Raw genomic sequence first — 26,127 nt, 5'->3', positions numbered from 1 at the left:
CCAGATTGAAAAGGGTGCCCACCTGGAAGGTGGAAGTTAAAAGCAGCAACTGGAAGGCACAAGGGTGGGAAAAGCTGAGATGGAAGTGCCTGGAAATCTCAATATTATTCACATGTTGTTATTGTTCATGCACCGCTCCATTCTGTTCTCCCAGTGGCGAACCAAAAGCCTGAAATCAGGACTTGAGTATAACAGGACTGTCCTCATTTGGGCTTTCCAGCAACTAACATTCAGAGAACTGGAGGTGGAAATATAGCCACCAAGCCATTGATAGACTTATCCTCCATATCTCTCCTGAATCTTACAACATTCAGCTTCAGTAAATGCCTCCAAGTTCTAGAATTATGAGGAAGGGGGGGGGAAATCTCTTTCATCCACACCATGCAGAAGGGCTGAGAGATTCCATATCACAGCTCATGTCAAAAACTGGATGGATGCAGAGGAATTGTGGGAGGAACCAGCTGGGGAACCCCAAAGAGAAGAAGGCTCAGAGCCTGGGGACTGGTGGGGGGACGGTGATGAGTGGGAAGAGGGAGAAGACTAGGAAGAGAAGGTGTCAGAAGATGAAGAGATAACAGAACTGGGGGAGTTGGTGGCAGAGAGCAGTCCAGAATCAGAGGCAGAAGCTGAAGCAGGAGGATGGGAGGAAGAAAGCCAAGAGGCAGAGATGAGTCAGGCTGGTGAAGAGTCACAGGGGTCTCCCCCTCCTGCTGCAACAAGCTCCCCTCCTGCCTTGTCTCCCAGAACCAGAAGAGAGCTGAAAAGGGCAGAGCAGAGGCAGACTGCATGCAGAGGCAGTCTCCAATTGCTTGGGGAAAGCCCTGGAGAGGAGGGGACGTAGACAACAGTGGGCATAGCTGCCAAGTTATCCCTTTTTTAAAGGGATTTTCCCTTATGCTGAATAGGCTTCCTCGCGAGAAAAGGGAAAACTTGGCAGCTATGACAGTGGGGAGGCAGGGACTTTCAGTCTTGGCAGCATAGCTGCCAAGTTTTCGCTTTTCTCGCGAGGAAGCCTATTCAGCATAAGGGAAAATCCCTGTAAAAAAGGGATAACTTGGCAGCTATGCTTGGCAGCTGATTCATGGGGCCAGACATACTGGGATGAGCTGTTGTGCTCATTGGCCCTGACCCTCATCTATGTGCGGAGATTGTGCTTTTGTTGGATTTTTTGAATAGTCAAGTTACTTTAGAGCCGGTCTAATGTAAATACTGTCTGTTTAAGAGAAACAGGTGTCTGTGTTTCTGTTAATTGCTCACAGGCGTGGGCTCTGCTTCTTGTGTATAAGGCTCTGCCAGAAAGCCTTCTGTATCTCTTAGTTAGATCTTTTCAGTTTGATTCATCTCCAAGTAGATCACTCTCTCAGTTGTTCTCAGTTTAAGAGATTCCTCAGTTGAATCTTAGTATGAGAGTTGCTTAGTTATAAAGCTAGTTTACTGTTAATTCTTGGGTAGTTTAATGGGAGTTATGTGGGATTTTGTGGGAAGTTTGGAAAGTGGGTAGATAACATTGCTAAGAGAGAAAGCATTTATCTTTAGTTTAAAGTCTCTTTAGAGTCAGTTTGTTTTTCAGTTAAAGAAACCCAACGTTTGTATTTTCATCTGCATACTTTTACAAGTGTGCAGCTAGTAAGGGGTTTCATATAAGGGAGATAATTCCCTACGCTCTTGGTGGTGCTTTCTTAGCCAGGTCAACTTCTGACTGCATATACTCTGCGTGAAGCGTACTTTAAAGGGCCGCTGTAAAACTGGGATATATGATTTTAGGTTAAGCAGGTTTCAATACCCAGTTTTCTCCAATATTATTCTTATTATATATATTATTTTTCAATAGAGTTAACTCAAACTTTGAGAGGTGTGATTTAGTTCTGGCTGACAGCTGATTACGTAAACTAGACTGGTGGAGGAGCAGAGAGAAATGACTAACAGAGATGGGAGCAATAAGTTTCCAGCCCTGGGCAGGGCCCTAAACTTCAGCTCAGGAAGCTTGCACATTTATCTGACTCTATGCAAAGGCATTCTTGTCTGGGTGACTGCATGTTTGTGCAAGGCCTTGCAACCAGGGCAGCTGTGGTCCCTGACCATTTGTCAGTTTGTGCCTTGGGACTTTGCGGTGGCTGCAAGCGGCAGCTAAGAGGACCCCGAGGCACTCCACATAGTCCTGCAGGCTTTTCTCTCTAGGGGTCAAGTGCACTTGGCATATCTCTCAACGGACTGTCACATGTCTGGATGTTAAGAACTTCCCGTTCCCCTGCTGTTCCTTTCTGGGAGACATGCTGTATCATCCGACAGGGTACCAAAGACTTCCAAGTCCCCTTCGCTGTAACCCAACTCCGACTGCCTTATTCCCTGGCATCCCTGTCTTGTGAACTGAATCCAACTCCCCCAACGAAAACTGGTAAATTTAGAAGGCAATGATCTCACCGCCAAGGAGAGTGAATGACGCTCCTTTCATTCACATAACCCTGCTGGCTTCGCGCAGTGTACAGCTCTGCTCATTCACCACCAAGTTGTTTGTTTACACAAGGCATCGCTCCCCCTCCCCACATCTAAAGTTCCCGAAAATTCTGTGTCTCCTGTGATGGATGCACAGAAATATACGTGCATGTCCATTTGGTTTGCAGCCAGTCAGTACATACGGTGTATTCCTGTTTTCAGACAAAATAAGTGAACGAGGTTTTAAAGGGGGTGAGAATTGCAGCACCATCAATCGGTGCTTTTCTGTCCTTGACTCACACATCTAAAATGGTCCCTCGTGGAACAGGGTGTACACAAGGAATGGGTTTCTCCATTCTTAAATTCAGTTCTCCATATTTCTGCAGCAAATTTGCAACGGAAAAAAACAACAACCCTCACATCAGGGCGAATTTCTTCTAATAAACACATTTTGGAAGCAATTTTCCAATAAAATACATACAAAATGAAACCCTGTACTCTTGCCTGCCTGATCAGATTGAGCAATGTTGTGACTCAGGATAAATCAAGACATGAGATAAAGACACACGTTCAAAATCACCTGTAAAGAACTTCCCGCTCTGGAAGGAGTTGGGTTTTTAGAACTGATCTGAATGCTCCTGCTATAATATCCAACATGCCCCCCCCTCCAAACTCTCCGTTTCCTCTTTCGATTGATTGTATTTGAAATTCTGCCGCTGCGCTTAGCTTATTCTCTGATCTTGTTTTAGTAGTAGTGGATTTTATTTTTGAACGTCGTGTTTTTGGCATAACAGAAAGTCGTGATAAAAAAAAAGTTTCAAAAGAAAACAGAAAACAAAAATGACATTTCAAGAACAGTGTCCTTGCTGGTTATTTTTAAAATACACTTGTGATGCTTCCTGAAGTGTGGTCTTCACTCAAGTCAACAACCACACTTGCTTCAGTTTCCTGTTGGGAATGTTGCCTAAGCAGCAACTATAAAGACTGTGTTGGCACAATTGCTCCTGCTCATATATTGAGGTCCAGACTCCTCCTTTCACCCAAGCCTAGTCATTCAAGAGAGGAGGCCATGAAAAGCTGCCCTCGGTCACACAGCACATGCATGTTCAGCTGCCCCTGCCCTCTCATACATGCGCTCCAGAATGCGATAGATGCTCGCAAAGCTCGGCCTGTCAGAAGGGAGCTTGCTCCAACACAGGCGCATGAGGTTGTACAGCTCCAGAGGGCAGTTATCTGGGCAAGACAGGACATTTCCGTCTCTCACGTAATAGATGACTTCCTCATGAGCCATCCCGTAATAGGGCTGCAGGCCAAAGGCAAAGATCTCCCACAGGACCACGCCATAGGCCCAGACGTCAGACTCAGTCGTATAGCGATTGTAGAAGATGGACTCGGGGGGCATCCATCGTATGGGAATGGCGTCGTTCTCGTTGGCTTTGTAATAGTCTGCCGAGTACATGTTCCTGGAGAGGCCAAAGTCTGCAATTTTGACCACCATGTTTTCTCCCACCAAACAGTTCCTGGTGGCCAAGTCGCGGTGCACAAACTTGCGTTCCGAGAGGTAGGCCATGCCAGCCGCCACCTGCTTGGCAATGCAGAGCTGGTCGGCGCACGAGAGACCAAGCACGCTGGGGCTCGAGGGCCTGATCCGCATGTCAAGGTTATTGTTGCTTAGGCTACAGAGGTTGCGTGGCGATCGATTGCGCAGGTATTCGTTGAGGTCCCCGAAGGCCATGTATTCGAAAAGTAGGCACATGGGCTTTCCAACAGCACACACCCCTGGAATCAAGAAGGATAGACATGCAATAAATATTTGCTTGCTTGCAGGCCAACAAGCTTGTCTGCAACAGCAAGATGCTATTTAATGTGCCATGATATGCAGGCATTAATAATAATAATAATCTTATAGGTTCTTTCCCCCCTACAGAGAATGTCCAGCAGTTAGCTATTTAAGGGAGAAGGTCCATAAAATGCTTCCTCAACTGGTCAATTGCAATGGCAACTTGGAATTGCAACTACCAACACTCTAAGGTCCCGGTGGCGCGGCGTGCTAGGGCGTCGGGTCGGGAGGCGGGGTGCTGCGCGGCAAAGCCGCGTGGAAGCCGGGCGGGGCGCTGCGAGGGCGGGGGCGCCGGAGCGATCTCCGTGCCTCAGCGCCAGGGCGCCTGACCTGCTCCAGACTGCCCTGACTCAAACTCTGGGTTTTAGGAGTTTTATTGCTTCTGTTGTTAACAAGAAGATCAACGATAACTCATGTTATGATACTGAGTTGCTGGAAGGCCAAGTTGCATCCAACGAAGCCACTGCATGGCTCAAAAAATGCAACTTCCCCTCCCTTTCCTCCTCCTACAGCCCATTCCCCAATCTGCTCCAGGTTGAGCTGGGGGGACCAAAGTTCTGTTGCATGAACAGAAATTTGTCCAATCGCGCAACGACTTCAGTACATTCAACCCAATGGGATTCTTTCCTCTTGCCACACGAGTGCAGCTCTCGCATGTGTTTGTTGTGCGGATAACCATGGTGTGACGGATTGGCCTGGTGGGCAAAAGAACTCCAGGGTGCAAAGAGTTAAACCCCAACCTCCTGGATAAATGACGCATTCCATTCCTGAGGGGCGGGACTGCCAGGAGTTTAAAAGGAATGGGAGGCAGTTAATTCAGGGAATTGGGAGAGGGTTGTAGGAGTGAAGAGGGAGCGAGGGAGCATGAAGGTGTAGGAGATCTTAAAGTGTTCTGAGGAGTTTAATTGAATTATATTATCTAGTCATTGTTAAAGGAAACTAAGAATATGATCTAAGAGCCTGTACACATGAAACCATTACGCATTTAAAGACCTCTAGTTTGAATAAAGCTTTCTTAAATGTTAGTGGATGTGCCTAGTTATTCCAGCTGGGTATCTAAACTCACAGAAGTGGTGGCTCAATAGAGGACAAAACTTACCTTGGGAATAGAGGCAACGGTTTGTGTCCTAGAGTTACACTGAGGAGGCTTAGGAGGATAACCTGGGGTGCCACAAAGTTGCCAGAGTGGAAAGGGCAAACTTTTGCAGTGGGGAATCAAACTGAGTGAGACCCTTTAGGCAGGAGGTTATTCCGTCAAACAGCCTAGAGTTTATCAAGATACCAGGCCACGTAAGCTGGAAGACTCTCTTTACTAAGAAAACCACAAGTAAAAGGGGTTTATCTTAAGGCGGCAGGAGAAGAGGGAGGGTGGTTTCACCCCTGGATTCCTGTGTCACATTTTTAGTAATAGAGAGGGAAGACATTTCGTCACATAATGGGTGGCAGCGGATCCCCGAAAGTTTAGTGACAACGCCGGGACTGGGTTTGTCGCATATTAATTGGTGGCAAAGTCCTTGGGTCCGTCGCACATGGCACCAATGTATGTACTAAGAGAATCACCAGTCCCTTCCTGCCTGTGCCCTCTCAAATGTGCAGCCTTGCTCACAACACTGTTCCCTGGTTGTTTTTCCTTTGAAGGCTGTGCATGAAGGCTCTTCAGCACTGACAATTTCCAAAATTACAAACAGATAAAACGAAGATAAGGAATGCTAAAGCTGTGGTGAAACTATGCCTGCTCCTTTCTATTGCATGGCAGTCGAGACCAAGAGGTCCTGAATTTGCTAACATGTGCAAAGAAACGAGTGAGAAAGCAAAACAGAATTATAGAAAGGCCTGAAGCACAGAAACACAACATGTAAAATGCAATGTCTCACCAAAACACACACACACACGCCAAAAAAAAAACCCCAAAGGAAGCAATTGATTCATTTCATCTGGAAGATTAATGTTTAGGATCCAAAGGGTCTGAGCACCTTAGCGAGAACAGTACATAAAGCAGGGGCATTTACTGCTGTTTTGGCTTCTATGGCCAAACAGCCTAACCACGGTTCTGTTTCAAAAGTGGTTTGCCTCTTTCATACAATAGGTGCTCCTGCTAACAAATCTCTGGCTACATTTATGGTTTTCCCCCACATGTCCAAATCTATTGTTTTAATGCCAGCTAATGGCTGTTCAGGATTTTTACAGATTTCAGCTGCTGGAGCGTTAAGCACGGGAACGAGCTAAATGATTACATTGTGCAATTGTGCTTTTGAAATATGAATTGAAAGATTTTTAACTTTTGAAATATGAATTGCTGAAGTATACAGCCTTATACAGCTCGTATGAAACCTAAAAAATGAAGTATGAAAACTGAACGAAGAGTGCAAGTACATTTAAGCCTCTGATGTCCTAATGGACATTTCTGTCCCATTTAGTCACTGAGGCTGAATTTTCGCTCCTTCTCACCATTTGGGGAAAAAAATCAGACATTTCACATTTCCAAAACAGCTGGTTCAGGCTAAAAGAGAAGTGTGCACGTAAAAGGGTTCTCAGGTCAAGTGATGTTCAACAGTCCCACACCCCCGCAACATGAAACTGATGGATTCCTTTGGCCTTTCCTAATTTATCCAGCATGGTGATAATAAACAAAGGGATCGCTCCAACTGAGTGTCCACTTCCTGTTTCCCCTTTCTCCTGCTGAAATGTACACAGTCACTTTGGCCTGAGGAACTAACTTCAAACCCCTCTGTAACACCTCCCCCCCCCCAAGAAACTTCCAGCGTGACAATATTTCTAGCAAAATAAACTTTGTTTGGATTGATTACTAGAACCAGTCATATTCATTTGGAGAGATTTGCAGCTGACCAGCCCAATGGCCTATGATGTTGAAGGGGGGGGGGGAAGGAGGCATAGCATGATAACATCAAATCATGCATTGTGTCATACTAGGCATTATCAGAAAGAAGGAAGGAGAGGCTTTTGCAAAGGATTCTGGGGGAACCCTCAGTTCACACATGGACAGATAGATCAAGGACTCCCGGTTAACATGGCGACAGGTTAGGCAGCTGGCTCTGGAGCTCTGCAGATAGCACAATTTTAATTGAGTTTCAATGAGTTTTAACCTCTTTTAAACCAATAGCTCAGTTGGTTAGAGCATGGTGCTGATAATGCCAAGGTTGCAGATTTGATCCCCATATGGGACAAGTGCATATTCCTGCATTGCAGGGGGTTGGACTAGATGCTCCTCAGGGTCCCTTCCAACTCGATGATTCTATGAATTAATTTATCAGTTTCATGCATGGAGCCAGATGTGTCAGAGGCCTGGTTTGCACAACACTGTTTTGCTCTTGGCTATGGCATGCAGTTGATGAGATAAAGGATAAAAACGTAAAGGGCTCCTGGATGGTTAAGTCCAGTCAAAGGCAACTATCTCACTTTTCAGGCCAAGGGAGCCGGCATTTGTCCACAGACAGCTTTCCGGGTCATGTGGCCAGCAGGACTAAACCGCTTCTGGCACAACAGGACACCATGACGAAAACCAGAGCGCACAGAAATGCCGTTTACTTTCCTGCCACAGCGGTACCTAGTTATCTACTCGCACTGGTATGCTTTCAAACTGCTAGGTTGGCAGGAGCTGGGACAGAACAATGGGAGCTCAGCCCGTCACCGGGATTCAAACCGGCAACCTTCCAATCGCCAAGCCCAAGAGGCTCAGTGGTTTAGACCACAGCGCCACCCACGTCCTGCGGTTGATGAAGAGAGTCCTTAGCCATGAATCCCAGTTTGGGTGACAAACTGAGTCAAACCTTGGCTTAGCTTAGAAAGAAACACAGAAGAGCAAAATGGCTGTCTTGGTAAGCCGCAGTTTGGCTCCCTGTGTCATGTGAACCAAGTCAGAAGTAGCACAAGAGGCCGGACTCCATGTTCTGTCGCTTTTGGTATGGCAACTGCTTCCTCAATATGTCACCCAAGACGGCTGCCTAGTCTGCCTGGATCTTTGAGCCAGTGCTGTGGGACAAGCGGGGGATCCATAACAAAAATAAATGCATATTGATGATTTTAAGAAGAAGGAGGAGGAAAATGTCAGGTTTGGTACCTAAAAGTTTCACAATGTTTGGATTATCAAATTCAGCCATGAGGGCTGCCTCTCTCTGGAAGTCTGCCTGCATGTCTGCCGAGGCTTCTTCTTTGAGCATCTTCACAGCCACCATTGTGAACGGCTCGTAAGGAAGCAATCCAGGGGCCCTAAGAGAGGAGGAGAACAAAAGGGAACGAGGCAGAGAGAAAAGTCAGGCGCAGCTGCAGAAAACGAGAGCATCCCTTTTCCTATGCATCTTCAGTGAGCAAAATGTGCACCCACATGAAATACCGTATTTTTTTTTGTCCACCTTACCATAGGACGCACTTCGTTTTCAGAGGAGGAAAGGGGGAATGCCCCGTTTTTGGGGGGATCAGCTCACAGTTGTGCAGCTTCTATTGCAAAGAGGAAAAGCCCCATTTTTAAAGGATCAGCTCAAAGTTGTTGAGTTTACTTTGCAAAGGGAAAAAATCCTGTTCAACTCACAGTTCTGCAGCTTCTGATAATCTAATCAGCCAGATAATCCAATCAGCCAGTCACATGTTGCAGCCTCCCTCTGCAGAACATTCAAGAATGGAGGCCTGGGCAAGGGAGCAGGGCTGGGAAGGGAGCTAACTTCCCTTATCTCCCTCCTCATCTCTTGCAATCAGCTGCTGAGCAGCTTCTTTTCAACACCCCTCTTCCCCTCTTGTTAGCCTTTAGCTCTTTCTTTAAAAAAAAATGCACAATCTGCTTTTTGCCCCTGGGCAATTTGGCTCCAGGGACCACACATTCATTCCATAAGACGCACAGATATTTCCCCTTACTTTTTAGGAGGAAAAAAGTGCATCTTATGGAGCGAAAAATACGGTACTTAGTTTTCATGTAAAAGTTGTATACAACATGCATCAGTTACTGGTGATTACACAGAAAAGTATTTAGAAGTGTGTGTTATGAATAAAAGTGCATGTTTTATGTAAGACATGCACACAAAATGCGTTCAAATGCTTGCCATAATGGCATGCAACAGGAGAGAAAGGGAGAGAAAGGATTTAGGATCGAGTGACAGTGAAACCAGAATGGGATGGAATGAGCTGCTCAGCTGATATCTAGGATCTTGCCCGTCCCGTCCTGATGCGACATTCTTTGTCCCCGACAGCAGAGAGCAACATCTCCCATATATCGCCTAAGGAATGATTGTGACTGGTGATACCATTCACTTTTCTCTCTCACTGCCTTATAAACACCAATTGTTCATCTAGCTCTGAGGACTTTGTGTGTCAGCTGCTGGCTATTGTCCATAACTCTCTCTGCCTCTGCCTCCCTTTGGTGTCCACAGGCTTCAACCGCATAGGTACAGGTATGACTAGAAGGAGGCACCAATTTCCTTTCTGAACCCGGTTCATCGCTTGCAGCGCTGTTTCCATTCTGCTGTAGTTCAGCTTCTGACAATACAGTGGTACCTCTACTTACGAATAACTCTACTTATGAATGTTTCTACTTACGAACGGAGCTCCGTCCACCATCTTGGATGCAGTTTAGATAGGATTTTTTCTACTTACAAATTTTTAGATAGGGTTGCTTCTACTTACGAATTTTTTCTCCCAATGCATTCCTATGGGATTCGACTTACAATTTTTTTCGACTTACAAATGTGTGTTCGGAACGCATTAAATTCATAAGTAGAGGCACCACTGTAACTACATTATTTCGCTTCCTGCAGTGCTGTGGCAGATAATGTACAGGCAACCCCTACCATTTACGCACATTCAATATATGTGCGACTGCACACATGCCCATCGTGCCAAACCTGGAAGTGAAAAGGTCAGAAAAATGTCACAAAAAGGAGCGGAAAGGGGCAGGGCAGAGACTGGGCAGAACGGGATGTTTGCAATGGTCCTTTTCCAATGGTCCGTTTGCCCCTTTTGGGGTGGGCGGCTTTGTAGTAGGGCCCCGGGCCTCCCTTGTGAAACGGCGTATCACAGGCCGGATTGTCCTCCTGCCGCCAAATCGTCCAATGGCGTGAGACCAACTGCCCAATAGCAGCACTTAGCATTGCAACCTGGGCCATGATAAATTCCCGGCCTGCCAAACCTTTGGCCTCCTTCGTGCCACGCCGGTTCTGTGGCAGCAATGAGGGTGCTTGCTTGTTAACCTACCTGTGCCAGTAGGTTCCTGCACCCTTGCAGTCCCCATCACAAGACAGTTGGGCCACAAGTGAAGGGGTTCCTACCACAGAGCTGGTGCCAGAACAGGCACTGTGCCTGCTCCTCTGCTGCTTGTTTAGTCACCATCCGAGGTGTGGGATGCAATCCACTGGGAGCAGTCAAATACAACATTCCTTGTTTTCCTAGAATGGACATACAAGGGGATGTTGGTCCAGCCAGTCGAAACTTCCTGTTCCTCCTGGGCTGGAGCATCCTTCCCTTGCATGTGACTAGAGGTGGGCGTGACCTTACCTGTCCAGGTAACAAAAGGACTCTCTCCCTTCTCTCTTTTTCACTCCCTTCTTTGTTGGACCAGCTTTGTAGCTAGGAGTGGACCAGCTTTGTAGCTAGGAGTGCTCTGCTAGCTAGCAGAAGCACTGGGACTATTCCCCATATGGGGTAGATCCACATGCACATATTCAGGAATCCAACTGTGAACTGATGTGAGTAAACTTCTTTTATTGACTTTAAATAAGATTGCCCTGTCTTTATTCTTTTAAGAGGGATTAAAGGGAACTTACTTGGAACGCACAATTCAATTTTAGGCAGACTGAATTGTATAACAGTGAGAGGCTTACACAAGCCTGCAGCCAGCTATCTGCTGTGCATGTAAGAAAGGGGAATGTAACTCTGCCACATAAAGAAACTTGCTAGCGCAAGTTAGGAAGGATATTAATAAACAATATATCCTCTCCTGCCACCCTGAACATTCCCACACGAGGCTCAGGAGCCCTGCTTAGAAATCCCTTTCCCACGTCCTAGCATGATCTGAGCGCATCTGGCCTCAAGATGGGGCTCGGAAGGAGGTGGGAAGGGAACCTGACAGGCCCCCCCTCAAGCACATACTCCCTCCTGCCTTAATAAACCCCCCTTTATTCAGCTGAGATTATTTATGTCTGAGCTGGCCCATGGCCACGTCTATGGGGATGCCATCTCCGTGCTGTCCCTATGTATGGCATTATATAGAAGGAGACGCCCGCCTGGGGGGAATGAAGCAGCCATCCCAAAGCCAACTTGCCCAGCTGTTGCTGAAATGTCAGGGTGTTTTACTACCCAGTAGCTATAGGAAGTCCCAGTCTCCAAAGCAAACTTCCAGTTCTCATGTCGCCCGCTCCGGACATATGGCAGTGTGACAGCTGCAGTGTGGATACGGTAAATGTCACATCATTGTCAAATGCCCGAGAATGGCCTCGTGCCCATCTGAAAACAAATCTTCCAGGACAGCAACACAGCTGCAAGGCTGGCCCATGTGGTTTGGCAACCACGAGCGACACCGTTTTCTGCCTCAACTCAAGTTAAATTGCCTTTTTGACCTCTGCCTTTTGGGGGCAATAGCCATTCCTTGATTAGCTAATTCATCAAAACATAGTCTAACATTGGGGTTCATGCAAACAGAAACGACCAGAGATCACAGCTGGTCATTTACCTTGCTTGGAAGACCCGGCCGAAAGCGCCTTCTCCAATATCTCTCACATATTCGATATTGTTCCGTGGATACTCCAGACTGAATAGCTTTGGGTTCAAGAGCAGAGGCATGCGCTGGTACATGGGATTGGGGTGCAATCTGTCCAATAAGAGCTCAGAAGGAAGTGTTGTCAGGGCTGGGGGTGCTGACTCCCTGAAACAATGGGTGGAAGATTTGTTGCAAGATTAGAATCATAGATCATAGAGTTGGAAGAGACCACAAGGGCCATCCAGTCCAACCCCCTGCCAAGCAGGAAACACCATCAAAGCATTCTTGACATATGCCTGTCAAGCCTCTGCTTAAAGACCTCCAAAGAAGGAGACTCCACCACACTCCTTGGTAGCAAATTCCACTGTCGAACAGCTCTTACTGTCAGGAAGTTCTTCCTAATGTTTAGGTGGAATCTTCTTTCTTGAAGTTTGAATCCATTGCTCCGTGTCCGCTTCTCTGGAGCAGCAGAAAACAACCTTTCTCCCTCCTCTATATGACATCCTTTTATATATTTGAACATGGCTATCATATCACCCCTTAACCTTCTCTTCTCCAGGCTAAACATACCCAGCTCCCTAAGCCGTTCCTCATAAGGCATCGTTTCCAAGCAAGCATAATGTTGTTGATGATGTTTGCTGTGGATATTAAGCAGTTTACCAGAGAACAAAATCAATTACACAAGTGTTAAAAATAAACTTCAATAATTGAATGCATCCACAAGTAAAAGAAACAGAAGAAATGATCCTATTAAAACATCAAAACGTAAGCATCCATAATTAAAATATGCATTAAAGCAATGCCTTTGAAACAGCAACAATTAAAATAGGAGACCCTCGTTGAGAGATCAAATAGCACCAGCAGTCTGCAGAGAGGTGTATGTGGAAATAATTAATGCAAGAAAAATATAGAAAAGATGGGATATCTGTATGAAGCTATTTTTATTCCAGGAGTCGACAGGGTTACATTTTATGTCGGAAGAAGTGCCATCTCTTCCCTTTGGTCCCCAGGAACATCTGTATTCCTGGTTCTTCACACTGAGTGACAATTAAACTGGCCTACATACATAAGTCAAATGTGCCAAAAATACTTTCCCTTTACTTCAGCAAAGGGCAGCTATGTGGCCTCGTGTTGGGAAGACTGCTCTAGTTATTATGAGTTATAAAAAGGTAACTACAACAACTGCTCCTAAAATACACTGCTCCATTGTAATCTAACCTTGCCCATATCCAATGCCTTTCTACATCTTGCTGAGAATCTCCCCGTCCCTGAAAAATCTTTATCCCTCTGCCTAATGGTAGGGCTGGCTCGACCCTTGACTATGCTGCTTAGCTAGCTTCTCGCGCAATTTTTTAGACCCTATTTTTTACCCCGTTTAAGATAATCATTTATGAACAAACATAGAAAATGGTTACCGGAGAAGTTCTTGTATGTAGGCAAGATGCCTTCAGTATGCCTGTTAGACAGGTGGTAACCAAAATGGGGAGAGAAGGGTTTCAAGGTCAAAGGTCAAAATGTGCATTACGTCAGCCAATGACACGAGTCTGTTTTTAATATGAGCAATTGTCGTGACCCCGCCTGACTATTTCTAGTCCACAATCATTTCGCATGTGCTGATTCATAAATCCTTTCCGTCCAATTTCTGCTTCAATCTGATATTTTTTTAACAAAAAAGGAGTGCACAATGTTTGCATCACCCTCTGAATGCACTTTTTCACAAGACACAGCTCATGCATTTATCCTAAAATAGGAATTTTTGTATGCGTTTTAACCCAAATGCCGTATTTTTTTGTGTATAACACGCCCCTATTGCTAAGATGACCCCTATTTTTTTGGACCACAACAAAGTTTTTTGGGGGGGGGGAATTACCCAGAGTTCTTGAGCTTTTGGGGGGGGGGAGAGAAGATTGCCCAGTTTTATAGAGCTTCTTTGAGGGGAGGAGTCACCGCCGCCAATCGCTTTACAGTCTGCCCACCAATGCAAATCGCACTCATTGCCCCAGGCACCAGTTGTCTGAATGCTTGCCGCAAAAAGCCCAACTGCCCACTCGACGCAACCACAGCCAATTGCAAGCACGCCAAGGCGTCAACGTCCAATTGCCACAGCCAATCATCAGCAGGCCTTGGCGCAGCAACCAATCACATGGCCAATTGGCGCTGCCTATCTTCCGCTGGCTGCTGCAACCGATTGCCCATCATGAGAAGAATGACTTGCAATGACACTTTGAGTTCATATTCACAATGGAAACAGTGAGTGCTCTACTTGGCACAGAAACACTTTCACTATTCAGGAGTGGGTAACCTCGGGGTTCAGGGCCACATGTGGCTCCCCAGGCCTCTCTATCTGGCCCTTGGAACCCCTTTAAGGCCCCACCGCCTCCTTGATCCTGCCCACACACCCTCCAGTTCTTTTGTCTGAGCTTGAACACTTCTTGCTCCCTCAAATGCTTCTCACTACCTGCATGGACTGATGTTCCTCTGACTTTTGCATAGTTGGACTGTAATCTCTTCTGCAAAGGCAAGAGTTCCACCCATCGCCCAGCCCACCATTAGGATGCCAGAAGGCTGCTCCCTAGGCAAGGCAGCTTTTGGGTTGAAATGAGTCCCTCATCTCTGCTCTACTACAGGAACTATTAGTCCAAGTGGGACTTCTTCATTCCCCAACCCCCAAATTTTCAAAAATTTCATATGGAGACTCCAATACATCATAATTTTTTCATTCGTTTTGTCGACTTCCCACCTCGTTTTCCATAGCGTTTTTTATTTCTCCCCCTTGCTGCACCCTATCTTCTCTCTCTTATGCCATAACAACAATACAATAATCTCTCATTCCTTCCGTGGCTCATAGATCAAATCCTGCTTGCAAATTCGTCATGCTATAGTATTTCTTTAAATAATTTGAAAAGGGCTTCCATCCTTCCACAAAACAATCCTCATTAGGTTCTCTTATTTTAGCTGTCAACTTTGCCAATTCCACATAATCCATCACTCTGTTTATCCATTCTTCTTTGGTGGGAACTTCTTCCTTCCATTTTTCTTCATGCAGAATCCTAAGTGTTGTCATTACGTTAGACCAAGTGGAACTTCTGATTAAGCATGATTAGGACTGTCCTTCTGCTGAAGAAACCATGCACAACATTGGTGAGCCAAATTCTTCTTCGCCGCCCTTGCTTCTAATTATTTCCCCCCGCGATGGAAGAATGTGAGGGACAGGGGATATCGCGAAGTCCCTCCCCTCCTGAGTTCAAGCCCATCCCCGAGCACAGGGGAAAGCAGAGAGAGTTCCGATGCCAGTGGGGAAGCAGGAAGTCGGGGCCGAGGCTCAGGCAAGGTAGAGGAGCCAGGGTCCCAGGTGGGACAGGAAGGGGTGAATAAGGGGGGGAGACCCATCCCCCCAACTCCGGAATTACGCAGAAAGAGGAGGGGAAAGAGGATGGGTCTGCCAAAGCTTTTGTGTTGGAGAAAGACGCGCCAAAAGCCATTAGGAGGTTCTGAAACCGACTGATCACATCACTCCGTGTAAATAGCAATGACTTTAGCACTGTAAATACGCAGCACCAATAAAAGAATAAAATGCAGAGCTGCGTAGCGTCGTTACTCTGAAGTAGTCCACTCCGGCCACTGTGACAGCAACCTCCTAATCCTTTTTGGGCTACTTTGGAGTTGCCGGGATGAGCGTGTCAGAGGCGGAGAGATGGCGGCAGATCGCGGAGCAAGCCCAGCAAGAACTGCAGCAGCTGTCGCTGCAGGCGCAGGGGGAATTGAAGGCAGCTAAAGAAGAGACTAAGAAGGTCCAGGACGACCGGCTACAACTTGCGGAACAGGTGAGAGCGCTACAGGAAAGAGAGCAGGAATTAAGGGCGGTGGCGGTAGACCTCCAAAACAAGCTGGATGCAGAGAAAAACAAGGCGGGAGGGGCACCCCAAGTCCAAGTGCTGCCAGGAAGGAGAGCCGGGACGCTAGTAAGCAAGTTCAATGGAGACCCGAGGGAATATCAGGGCTTTGAGACTGAGATTGTGTATGCTCTTGAGCTGCACCACGCTGAGTTCCCTGATGATGAGCACAGGGTAGCGTTTATTGTGGAGCACCTTACCGGGGCAGCCAGGGAGTGGCTAAGACCGTTAATCGCAACAAAGAATCCTTGCATGAAGAATGTCAAACTATTTCTAGAAGGTTTGAAAACGATGTATTCGTCCGATAGTCATATGGACCAGACTAAGGAGGAACTTCATAATTTACGCCAAGGAAATATGACAGTTCGCGCGTATTGGGCGAAATTCACCATGCTGGTGCACAGATTGGGGTGGGAACTCGAGTCACCCCCAATGCAAGCGGCGTTCTACTTGGGGTTGCATGAGGAGGTGAAGGATGAGCTCTCGAGAGGTCCAAAGCCCAGTAATATGGATCAGCTGAGCAAAGCGGCTCTGGCGGTGGGGGTGAGACAGGAATCCCGGTGGAGCGACAAGCAAGCAACGCGCGCAAAGCGGGCTTGGTTCCCACGGTCGCAGGAGAAGCCACTCCCCCAACAACCCTTTCAAGCCACGCCTGGGGCCAGTCAGGACCAGGAACCCATGCAGATTGATAGTGCGCGCGCGCGGGCTTTTCAAACCCCGGCGGCGCCAAGACGCAAGGAGGGAAGGGGTGGGAATTGCTTTCTCTGCAACTCCCCCCAGCATCTCGTCAGAGACTGCCCACATCGCAGGGAGTGGCAAGGAAAGGCGGGAACGGTTGTGCCCTCCCCCACTGATGCAGCACCACAGCAGGGAAACGGGAAAGCCTGGCTGCAGGAGACAAGGGGCAGCAGCCAGGCACAGTCAGCAGACAACAGCCCCAGCCCACCCACCCGCACAGAGAGGAGCAGAGCCAGCCCACCCCTCCCAGAGCAGGAGTGGTTCTAGAAGTGACGCTCACGCTCCCAAATGGCTATCCCCTGACGGTCCTCGCCCTAATTGACAGTGGTGCCTCAGCCAACTTCTTCTCGAGAAACTTTGCAGAAGAGCACCAGATCCAGCTTCTGCAGCTGGATTTTCCCCTGCACGTGGCAACCATTGACGGCAGAGAGCTGCTGGGAGGGGCCATCACTCATCAAACCCCCCCCCATGAGAATGACGGTGGGAAGGCACTCAGAGACACTGGCATTCAACGTCACAACCATCTCAGACCCCCCCATCGTCTTGGGCATGAGCTGGCTGGCGCGCCACGACCCCTCCATCAGTTGGCACCAGAGATGCATCACTTTTGGATCGGACTTTTGCCTGGAACATTGCATGCAGCACCAACCAGGGGAGGGGCCTCCGATAGCCACGGTGGCCACCATGCACATCAAAGGGGGTGAGGCGATACCCAAGCCGTACTGGGACCTGCAGGAGGTCTTCAGCGAAGCGGAGTCCGACCACCTACCCCCACACAGGCCTTTTGACTGCCAGATCAACCTGGTGCCAGGGGCAACTATACCCCCAGCCAAGCTGTACGCCATGTCAGACCAGGAACTGGAGGATCTGCGCGCTTTCATCGACAAGAACCTCAAGCGGGGGTTCATCAGAGAAAGCAAGGCAGCAGGGGGCAGCCCAGTCTTCTGGGTGGACAAGAAAGACACGCAACAGCGCCGTCTTGTGGTGGATTTTAGACGGCTGAATTCAGTAACAGAGCCAGTGGCTTTCCCCATGCCCAGAGTGGATGATCTCCTGACAGCGGCACGCAGGGGCAAGATTTTCACCAAGCTAGACCTGAGGGGGGCGTACAACTTGATCAGGATCCGGGAAGGCGATGAATGGAAAACCACGATGTTCACGCCTCTGGGCTCTTTTGAATATCTGGTGATGCCCTTCGGGTTGCAAGGGGGCTCAGCATGCTTCCAGGCCTTCATGCACCACGTCCTGGGGTCCCTCCTCTTCAGGAAATGCTTGGTCTTCCTGGATGACATCCTTATCTATTCCGATGACCCAGTGCAGCATGTGAAAGATGTCAGGGAGGTGTTGCAGCGCCTGAAGGAGAACCACCTGTATGTGAAGCTGGAGAAGTGCAAGTTTCACACCAAGGAGGTGGACTTCCTGGGCTACAAGCTGTCAGACAAGGGGCTGGCGATGGACAAGGACAAGGTGCAGGCCATCCTGGACTGGCACAGCCCCAGGACGCGCAAAGATGCCCAACGCCTACTAGGCTTCGCCAACTTCTACAGGAAGTTCATCAAGAACTTCTCTCGCGTTACGGCTCCCATCACTGACTGCCTGAGAGGCAAGCAGAAGTTCAGGTGGACACCAGAGGCGCAAGCAGCGTTTGAAAGCCTCAAGAGGGTGTTCGCCTCAGACCAGAACCTGTTCCACGTGGTTCAGGACGCGCCCCTACGCGTGGAGACAGATGCTTCTGATAAAGCTGTGGGCGCCATTTTGTTGCAACTGGACGCCAACAGAGAGTGGAGACCCTGTGCCTTCTTCTCCAGGAAGTTGACCCAGCCAGAGCGAAACTACACGGTGTTTGATCGGGAACTTCTTGCGATCCACGCTGCGTTCCAGCACTGGAGACACTTCCTGGTGGGCGCCAAGCACCCCATCCAGGTGTGCACAGACCACAAGAACCTGGAGTTCTGGAGAACTGCCAGGGTGCTCAACCAGCGGCAGATACGGTGGGCAGAGTTCTTCTCGAACTTCAACTTCTCCATACACTACATCCCGGGAGAGCAGAATGTCAGGGCGGATGCCCTCTCCCGCAAGCCAGAGTACATGGAGGAGGAGGCGCCACTGGCACCCAGGCACATTTCCCCCCCGTCAGCATGGTCCTGCGGAGCAGCAGTGGTGAGCGAGGCGGAACTCACAGCACTGACAGCAGCGGATGAATTTGCCAACCGCATCTTCAGAGAACTGAGAAGGGGGGGGAGCAGGCAAAAGACTTTGCAGAACGCAGGGGGCTGCTTTTCTACAAGGGTGCACTGTACCTGCCCACCACCCAGCTTAGACGTACGGTCCTCAAGCAGATGCACGACAACCCAACGGCGGGTCATTTTGGGAGGGACAAAACCGCTCACCTAGTCATGAGACACTTCTGGTGGCCAGGGGTGCGGGAGGATGTGAGGGATTATGTAAGGGGCTGTGACACCTGCCAGCGGGCAAAGGTGGTCAGAGCGCCACCAGCAGGTTTGCTGGAGCCCTTAGCCACACCGCACAGGCCGTGGGAAGTAGTGTCCATGGACTTCATCACAGACCTGCCGTCGTCCAGGGGCAAGACCGCAGTGTTGGTGGTGGTGGACCTCATGTCCAAAATGTGCCACTTTATACCGTGTGCCAGGGCGGTCTCTGCAGAAGAGACAGCCAAACTGTTTGTGGATCACGTATTCAGACTGCATGGATTACCTTTAAGGGTTATTTCGGATCGTGGCCGCCAATTTGTTTCCAGGTTCTGGCGGCGGCTCATGAACCTCCTGCAGGTGGAGGTCAGCTTGTCGACGGCTAGACACCCGCAGACCAATGGACAGGCGGAGAGGGTCAACGCCATTCTGCAGCAGTACCTGAGATGCTACGTCAGCCAGCGGCAAACGGACTGGGTGGATCGCCTGCCACTGGCAGAATTTGCCTACAACAATGCGGTGCACGTCTCCACAGGGGTGTCGCCCTTTAAAGCCAATTACGGGCGTGACCTCAGATCTTTCCCAGAGAGGGAGGGGGAGGAGGAGGAGGAGGGCCCACAGGCTGAGGATTGGGCAGAGGAACTGGAGACGGTGCACCAGCAGCTCAGAGAACACTTGGAGAGAGCCAAGGAAGCGTACAAGAAGGGGGCAGATCGCCACAGGCGACCGGGGGAGGTCATTAGGGTGGGGGACAAAGTTTGGTTGTCCTCGGAGGGCCTTCCCATCAGAGGGCGATGCAAAAAGCTGGCGCCCAGAAGGTTGGGCCCCTTCACGGTCACGCAACAGGTCAACCCGGTGGCATACAGGCTGGCACTGCCAGAGGACATGAGGGTGCACCCTGTGTTTCATAGATCGCTGCTGTCGCCGTACAGGGAAAGCAGCAGGCTCCGAGACAGCGAACAAACCCCTGAGGGAGGGGGGGAGAGGGAAGGCAGGGAGCAACTCAATGAGGCCACGGCCATCCTGGATTCAAGGTGGGGGGTGGGGGGACTGGAGTACCTCATGGCATGGGAGGATGCTCCACCGTCCCAGAATGAATGGGTCCCAGCCACTCAGATACAGGAGGTATTCCTGGTGGAAGAATTTCACGCCCTCTTTCCCCATAGACCCAAACCCTGGCACATGGAAAGGGAGGGGGAGGGGGAGGAAGCACGGGAGAGCAGTTCACCATGGCGCTGGGAAGCGGAGTTTGAGGAACCAGAGGATGAGGTATGGGTGTCACCGAGATCCACCCAGTCAGAGGAAGGAGCAGATTGGCAGAACATTTTTACCCCCACCAGCTCTGACGCCACGGACTTTTTGGGATTCCCATCCTCCCAGGCGGAAGGGGGGGGCTTGCAGGACTGGGGGGAGGTGTTCACACCAACGGGCTCGGAAGGTACTGAGTTCTTAGGCTTCCAGTCGTCACCGACACCTGGGGGGGACCTGGGGAGGGGTGAGGGAGAGCTTGGGAGGGGGGTGGATGTGAGGGACAGGGGATATCGCGAAGTCCCTCCCCTCCTGAGTTCAAGCCCATCCCCGAGCACAGGGGAAAGCAGAGAGAGTTCCGATGCCAGTGGGGAAGCAGGAAGTCGGGGCCGAGGCTCAGGCAAGGTAGAGGAGCCAGGGTCCCAGGTGGGACAGGAAGGGGCGAATAAGGGGGGGAGACCCATCCCCCCAACTCCGGAATTACGCAGAAAGAGGAGGGGAAAGAGGATGGGTCTGCCAAAGCTTTTGTGTTGGAGAAAGACGCGCCAAAAGCCATTAGGAGGTTCTGAAACCGACTGATCACATCACTCCGTGTAAATAGCAATGACTTTAGCACTGTAAATACGCAGCACCAATAAAAGAATAAAATGCAGAGCTGCGTAGCGTCGTTACTCTGAAGTAGTCCACTCCGGCCACTGTGACATCCCTCATTTGTATTTAAATAAATCAGCACTGCAGTTTCAAATGTAAACACTGTTTCAAAGCAGAAATTAACGGCATGAAGCGCTCTCCCTCTCCCTCCAGGAATTTTACTTAAAGGCATCTCTCTCTGAAGGAGGCTACATCCAGGGAAGCCCCAGATCTTACCTTGTTTTGTTTTTCAGCTGCTTGCGCTTCCGGCAACAAATGAGAGCCAGGATCACAAGGATGATCAGCATGGCAAAACTGGAGATGATCGAGATAATGACAGTCATGGAGTATGTCGGGGAGGAAGAGGGGGCGAAGGGAAAACGTGGAGGAGCAGCGGCACTCAACTTCGTGGTTTCCTGGGTCAAAGATGCTGAAAGGGAAAAAGTGAATTTGAGAGCGCTTGTTTGCCATTTATTTATTTGATAAATGTTAAGTTAGCACAGACATAGCTTTTATACATGGATTCTATCAACAAGGAGACCTCAATTCCCCTCAAAGAGTGACAATTCCCAGGCTGGTTTAAAGGTTAATTCCTCTTCCCAGGGTACCCTGCATACAGACCCTCCAAGTGTCCCTATTTTCCAGGGACAGTCCCAGATTTACAGAAGCCGCCCCGGTCTCTGATTTGATCCTGGAATGTCCCGCTGTTCCTTAGGATATCCCTATTTTCATCAGAGAAATGTTGGAGGGTATGGAGTTAGGCAACCCTTGAGCCAAGGAGATAAGTAACTATACAACCTTTAGAAGATATCTGAAGGGAGGCCTGTATAAGGAAGGTTTTCTTTATATATTATTATGTTTTTATATATGTTGGAACCCTTCCAGAGTGGCTGGGGCAACCCAGCTGGATGGGCGGGCTAGAAATATTAAAATTATTCTTATTATGGAATAGGACGTCCCTATTTCCATCAGAGATATGTTGGAGGGTGTGTTTATAGTGCAGATGGAGCCTATTTCTTGTATATATAATTTTTATAAAATTTAGAATATTCATTTAAACATCCTTAAAATATCAATGACTTCCTTTCTTCTCTTTGCAGGTTCATTTTGCGTATCCTACATCCCTGGATATTTTACAAAAACTAAACCATTCAGTATTTCATTATTGCATCCATCAAAACTTATTTACAGTGTTGAATTTATCTTAATGCTGCCAAAGTTTTCAGGTGTACACAATTCCCCCCCCCATGTATTCAATAAACGTTTTCCAATCTTCTCTAATTATGAGGCCTATTTCTCATTGAACAGTGATATATATATATATGGACCCCTGGCCATTAGGTCCAGTCGCGAACGACTCTGGGGTTGTGCCGCTTATCTCGCTTTACTGGCCGAGGGAGCCGGCGTACAGCTTCCGAGTCATGTGGCCAGCATGACTAAGCTGCTTCTGGTGAATATATATATATATATGGAATTGTGAGTTGGCAAGAAGGCTAGAAATGTAATAGATAAGAGACTATAATCTGTTAAACCCTATAATCTTTCTAAATCTTGAGCAGTTTGTCCTTTATGGTATCTTTTCTTGCAAACTGAAATGTTGCATTGTGTAAATGTTAATGTTCAGGGTCCCAGAAACTCCACCCCATTCCATTCTTAAAAAACAAAACAAAAAAAAATCAGTTTTCCTGCCACAGCCGTCATAGAATCATAAAATTGTAGAGTTGGAAGGAACCACAAGGGTCATCAAATCAGTCAACATTCCATGGTCATTGAGGACACTGAATGCTCACTGGACTGTTTTGGGGGTTCTTCCCCTCCCCCCCTCCACTTAGGCATTTGCCCTCTTATAGATTTTCTGTACTTCTGCAAACTCTGGAGTTCCCCTAAGCCTGCTGAGGCCTCCAGTGTCTGCATGCAGGTGGGGCCATTTTGGCGACACGAGTAACGGTGCTGACAGTCTCGACATCAGAAATAGACGGGGAGATTGATTCGTGGTTCTGCATTCTGATATCTGGTAGACTGGCTCAAAGCTATCAATAGTGCTACGCAGCTCAGATCTACGGCATGCCTGCCACATCGCTCAGCACAATTTATTGATTCAAAACAAGCCAGCTAAAACTGGACACACCACATAGTGTAAAAAAATAATAATGCAGCGTTAAAGATTCTGAAGCAACGCATCTGCAGCTTTCGGGGCTAACGGTTTAAAGATTTCTCAACATTATGCGGTTCAGAAATGCGTTTCAATAAATAAAATGAAATGAAAACAACTGGACTAGGGCCAACGCGTAATAAAATCAACACTCAAGGAGCATCTTTTGCTATAAACTGTACGTTATGGTTTCTTACCATCGCCACAATGAGGCACGTTGCAGTATTCCCATTTCACAGAGGAGTCTCTCGTGTAACACCAGGGCCGTGCATTTTCACCCCCTGGATTGCGGCAATAGTTTTCTGCACTGGACAGCTCCGGGAAAGCCAGAGGGGTTTTCCGATGTGAATGTGGTACCTGGCAACAAGGAATAATGAAAACGAATACTTTTTCAGAGTGAGTTAAATTCTATTGGCATCTTGGAAAACAATAATCAAACGTCCGACGGACTGGTTGGCGATGAGACTTGCTTCCATGGAAGTGATTTGTACCACTGGCTCCCAGGTAGACCTCAAGTTAGTGCTATTTTTGTAGAAAAACGTTTCCGAGCACAATTCAAAGTGTTGGTGCTGACCTTTAAAGCCCTAAACGGCCTCGGCCCAGTATACCTGAAGGAGCGTCTCCACCCCCATCATTCAGCCCGGATACTGAGGTACAGCGCGAGGGCCTTCTGGCGGTTCCCTCCCTGCGAGAAGCAAAGTTACAGGGGACCAGGCAGAGGGCCTTCTCGGTAGTGGCACCCGCCTTGTGGAACGCCCTCCAAACAGATGTCAAAGAGAAAAACAACCACCAGACTTTTAGAAGACATCTGAAGGCAGCCCTTTTTAGGGAAGCTTTTAATGTTTAACAGATTATTGTATTTTAATGTTCTGTTGGAAGCAAACCCAGCCAGATGGGCGGGCTATAAATTATTATTATTATTATTATTATTATTATTATTATTATTATTATTATTGAAAAAGAGGTGCCAGAACTCACCATGAGCGCCTTCCTTGTTCTCTTATAATGGCAATGGCGCCCACTTGACAGATGCCAGAACTGATGAGTTCTGGTGAGTTCCACCTGGCCAAATCCCTGCCTCGTCTGCCTTAAACCATCACTGCCCTCCAGCTTCAAATAAACCTTCTTACCTGTTCGTTCCACTTCTGACAGGGAATCCCAGAGGCTGTGACATTGACAGGGCCTTCGTAGGTTAACCCATTGCCTTTGTAACAAGTTGCTGAAGAGAAACAGAGGAAAACGGAACCATAAAGCAAGGGGCCACATCCCACTGGGCTGAATAGAAGGCCATGCCCCTATCTCAATGCCCTCCTGACGGACAACAACTTGGGCTGACCATCTTAGAATGTCCTTTTACCAGTCACTGGAAATCACAGGTAAAGGTGAGTGCTTTAGCGTTCAGCTCCTGCTTGCAGGCTTCCCACAGGCACTAGGTTGGCCACTGTGAGAAGATGGTCTACATCAGGCACCCCCAAACTGCGGCCCTCCATATGTTTTGGCCTACAACTCCCATGATCCCTAGCTAGCAGGACCAGTGGTCGGGGAAGATGGGAATTGTAGTCCAAAACATCTGGAGGGCTGAAGTTTGGGATGCCTGGTCTACATGGATCTTTGGCCTGATCCAGCAAAGCTCTGCTTATGTTCTGTTCCCCTGCCCACCCCCCAAATGCCACGACACCCATTTCAGCAGCCTCCTTATCGCCCGTTAAGTCTTCAACCACATCCAAAAATATAGCACAGAAACATGATTGCTGGCATGCAATCAAATTTAATGCCCTACAGTCATATGAGATCTGCGCGTATAGGGAGGAATACAAATTTAATAAATATGAATATAACCAAACACCAGGCTATATAATAATTCTCATTATATTAGTGCAACACTGAGTGCTTCCACACAGCAGTTTATAAAGTGCTTGGCACTGTTGCGGCATGCATGGTTTTTTGCACCACATCGTCATCAAAACGCCATTCCCCTGTTATTGTCCTGTTTCATCCCGATTTACTGCTACCGCAGAAAATCTAATATATTTTTTTTAAACAAACAAACCACAAAACATTTCTGGTAAAGTGCAGATTCCAAAGAGAGCCACTCACTTGTTATATCCTCCTTTTTAAGCTCTGGGGAAGGAAAAAGACACAAAGATGTCATCAATTTGTATCAGAAAGATTTTGAAATGTCGCTGTCGGGCGGTGTTAGCGCTGTTTTCCCCCTCCCTCATCATGCTCTGATGGTGGACTTGTAAGAAAACAAGGGCATTGTGGGAGATGATATATGATGAGGTTAAAAAGATGTTTAGAATGACTATACCAAACAACAACAACAACCCTGAAGCTTTTCTTTTAGGGATTATAAGGACAAAAGTCCCCAAAAAGATGATTAAGTTGCTTATGTATGTTACAAGTCCAGGCAGGAATCTCTACGCACAAAAATAGAAAGAAGCAGAAATACCCACTAAAGAAGACTGGATAAGCAAGGCAACGGATTACGCAGAACTGGCAAAGTTAACCGCAAAAATAAAAGAACCTGATGGCGAAGGTTTTGTGGAAGAATTATTGCTTTTCGGATTATTTAAAGAAATATTATTATATGATGAACACGCGATCAGGATTTGAACTGTGAGCAACAGAAGGGATTTTTGATGTATTTTAATGTTTGTTGGAAGCCGCCCAGAGTGGCAGGGGAATCCCAGCCAGATGGGCGGGGTATAAATAATAAATTATTATTATTATTATTATTATTATTATTATTATTATTATTGAAAATGACAGTAGTTTTGTTAAGGTTTAATAGATAGAAGACAGCTATTAAAACACGATGAGAAAGGGGGTGGGAAGTTAAAAAAAATTTTGTTATGTATTAATAATAATAATAAATTTTTATTTATACCCCGCCCTCCCCAGTCAAAACCGGGCTGAGGGCGGCTCACACCAACAAAATTACAATAAAACATAAAAACAATTAATTAAAATACAGATTAAAATACAGTATTAAAATTTAAAATGCAGCCTCATTTCAAGTAGTCCATAAATCCAAGCCATGAGGGAGGAAAACACAGGGGTCA

The 26,127-nt window shown here is 47.8% G+C and overlaps 1 protein-coding gene across 5 annotated transcripts in view; it reads right to left on the bottom strand.

Annotated features, from left to right (window-relative positions):
* Positions 1-956: 956 nt before the first annotated feature.
* Positions 957-26,127, bottom strand: part of MUSK (muscle associated receptor tyrosine kinase) — a 57,996-nt gene continuing 32,825 nt past the window's right edge. For 2 of the 5 annotated variants that reach the window (XM_060268692.1, XM_060268691.1), the window contains exons 3-9: positions 25,160-25,183; positions 24,193-24,281; positions 23,260-23,419; positions 21,148-21,340; positions 11,946-12,137; positions 8,352-8,500; positions 957-4,212 (exon numbers count right to left, since the gene is read on the bottom strand). In XM_060268692.1, coding sequence (XP_060124675.1) covers positions 3,521-4,212; positions 8,352-8,500; positions 11,946-12,137; positions 21,148-21,340; positions 23,260-23,419; positions 24,193-24,281; positions 25,160-25,183 — 1,499 coding nt within the window. In that variant the 3' untranslated portion in view covers positions 957-3,520. The remainder of the gene's footprint in view (positions 4,213-8,351; positions 8,501-11,945; positions 12,138-21,147; positions 21,341-23,259; positions 23,420-24,192; positions 24,282-25,159; positions 25,184-26,127) is intronic. The other 3 variants (XM_060268693.1, XM_060268690.1, XM_060268694.1) reach the window with 2 other exon arrangements.

Source organism: Zootoca vivipara, chromosome 16 (genome assembly GCF_963506605.1).
Source record: "Zootoca vivipara chromosome 16, rZooViv1.1, whole genome shotgun sequence".
NCBI lineage: Eukaryota > Metazoa > Chordata > Lepidosauria > Squamata > Lacertidae > Zootoca > Zootoca vivipara.
Note: the sequence above shows the minus strand (reverse complement) of the source record. Positions and strands in the feature narration are given on the sequence as shown.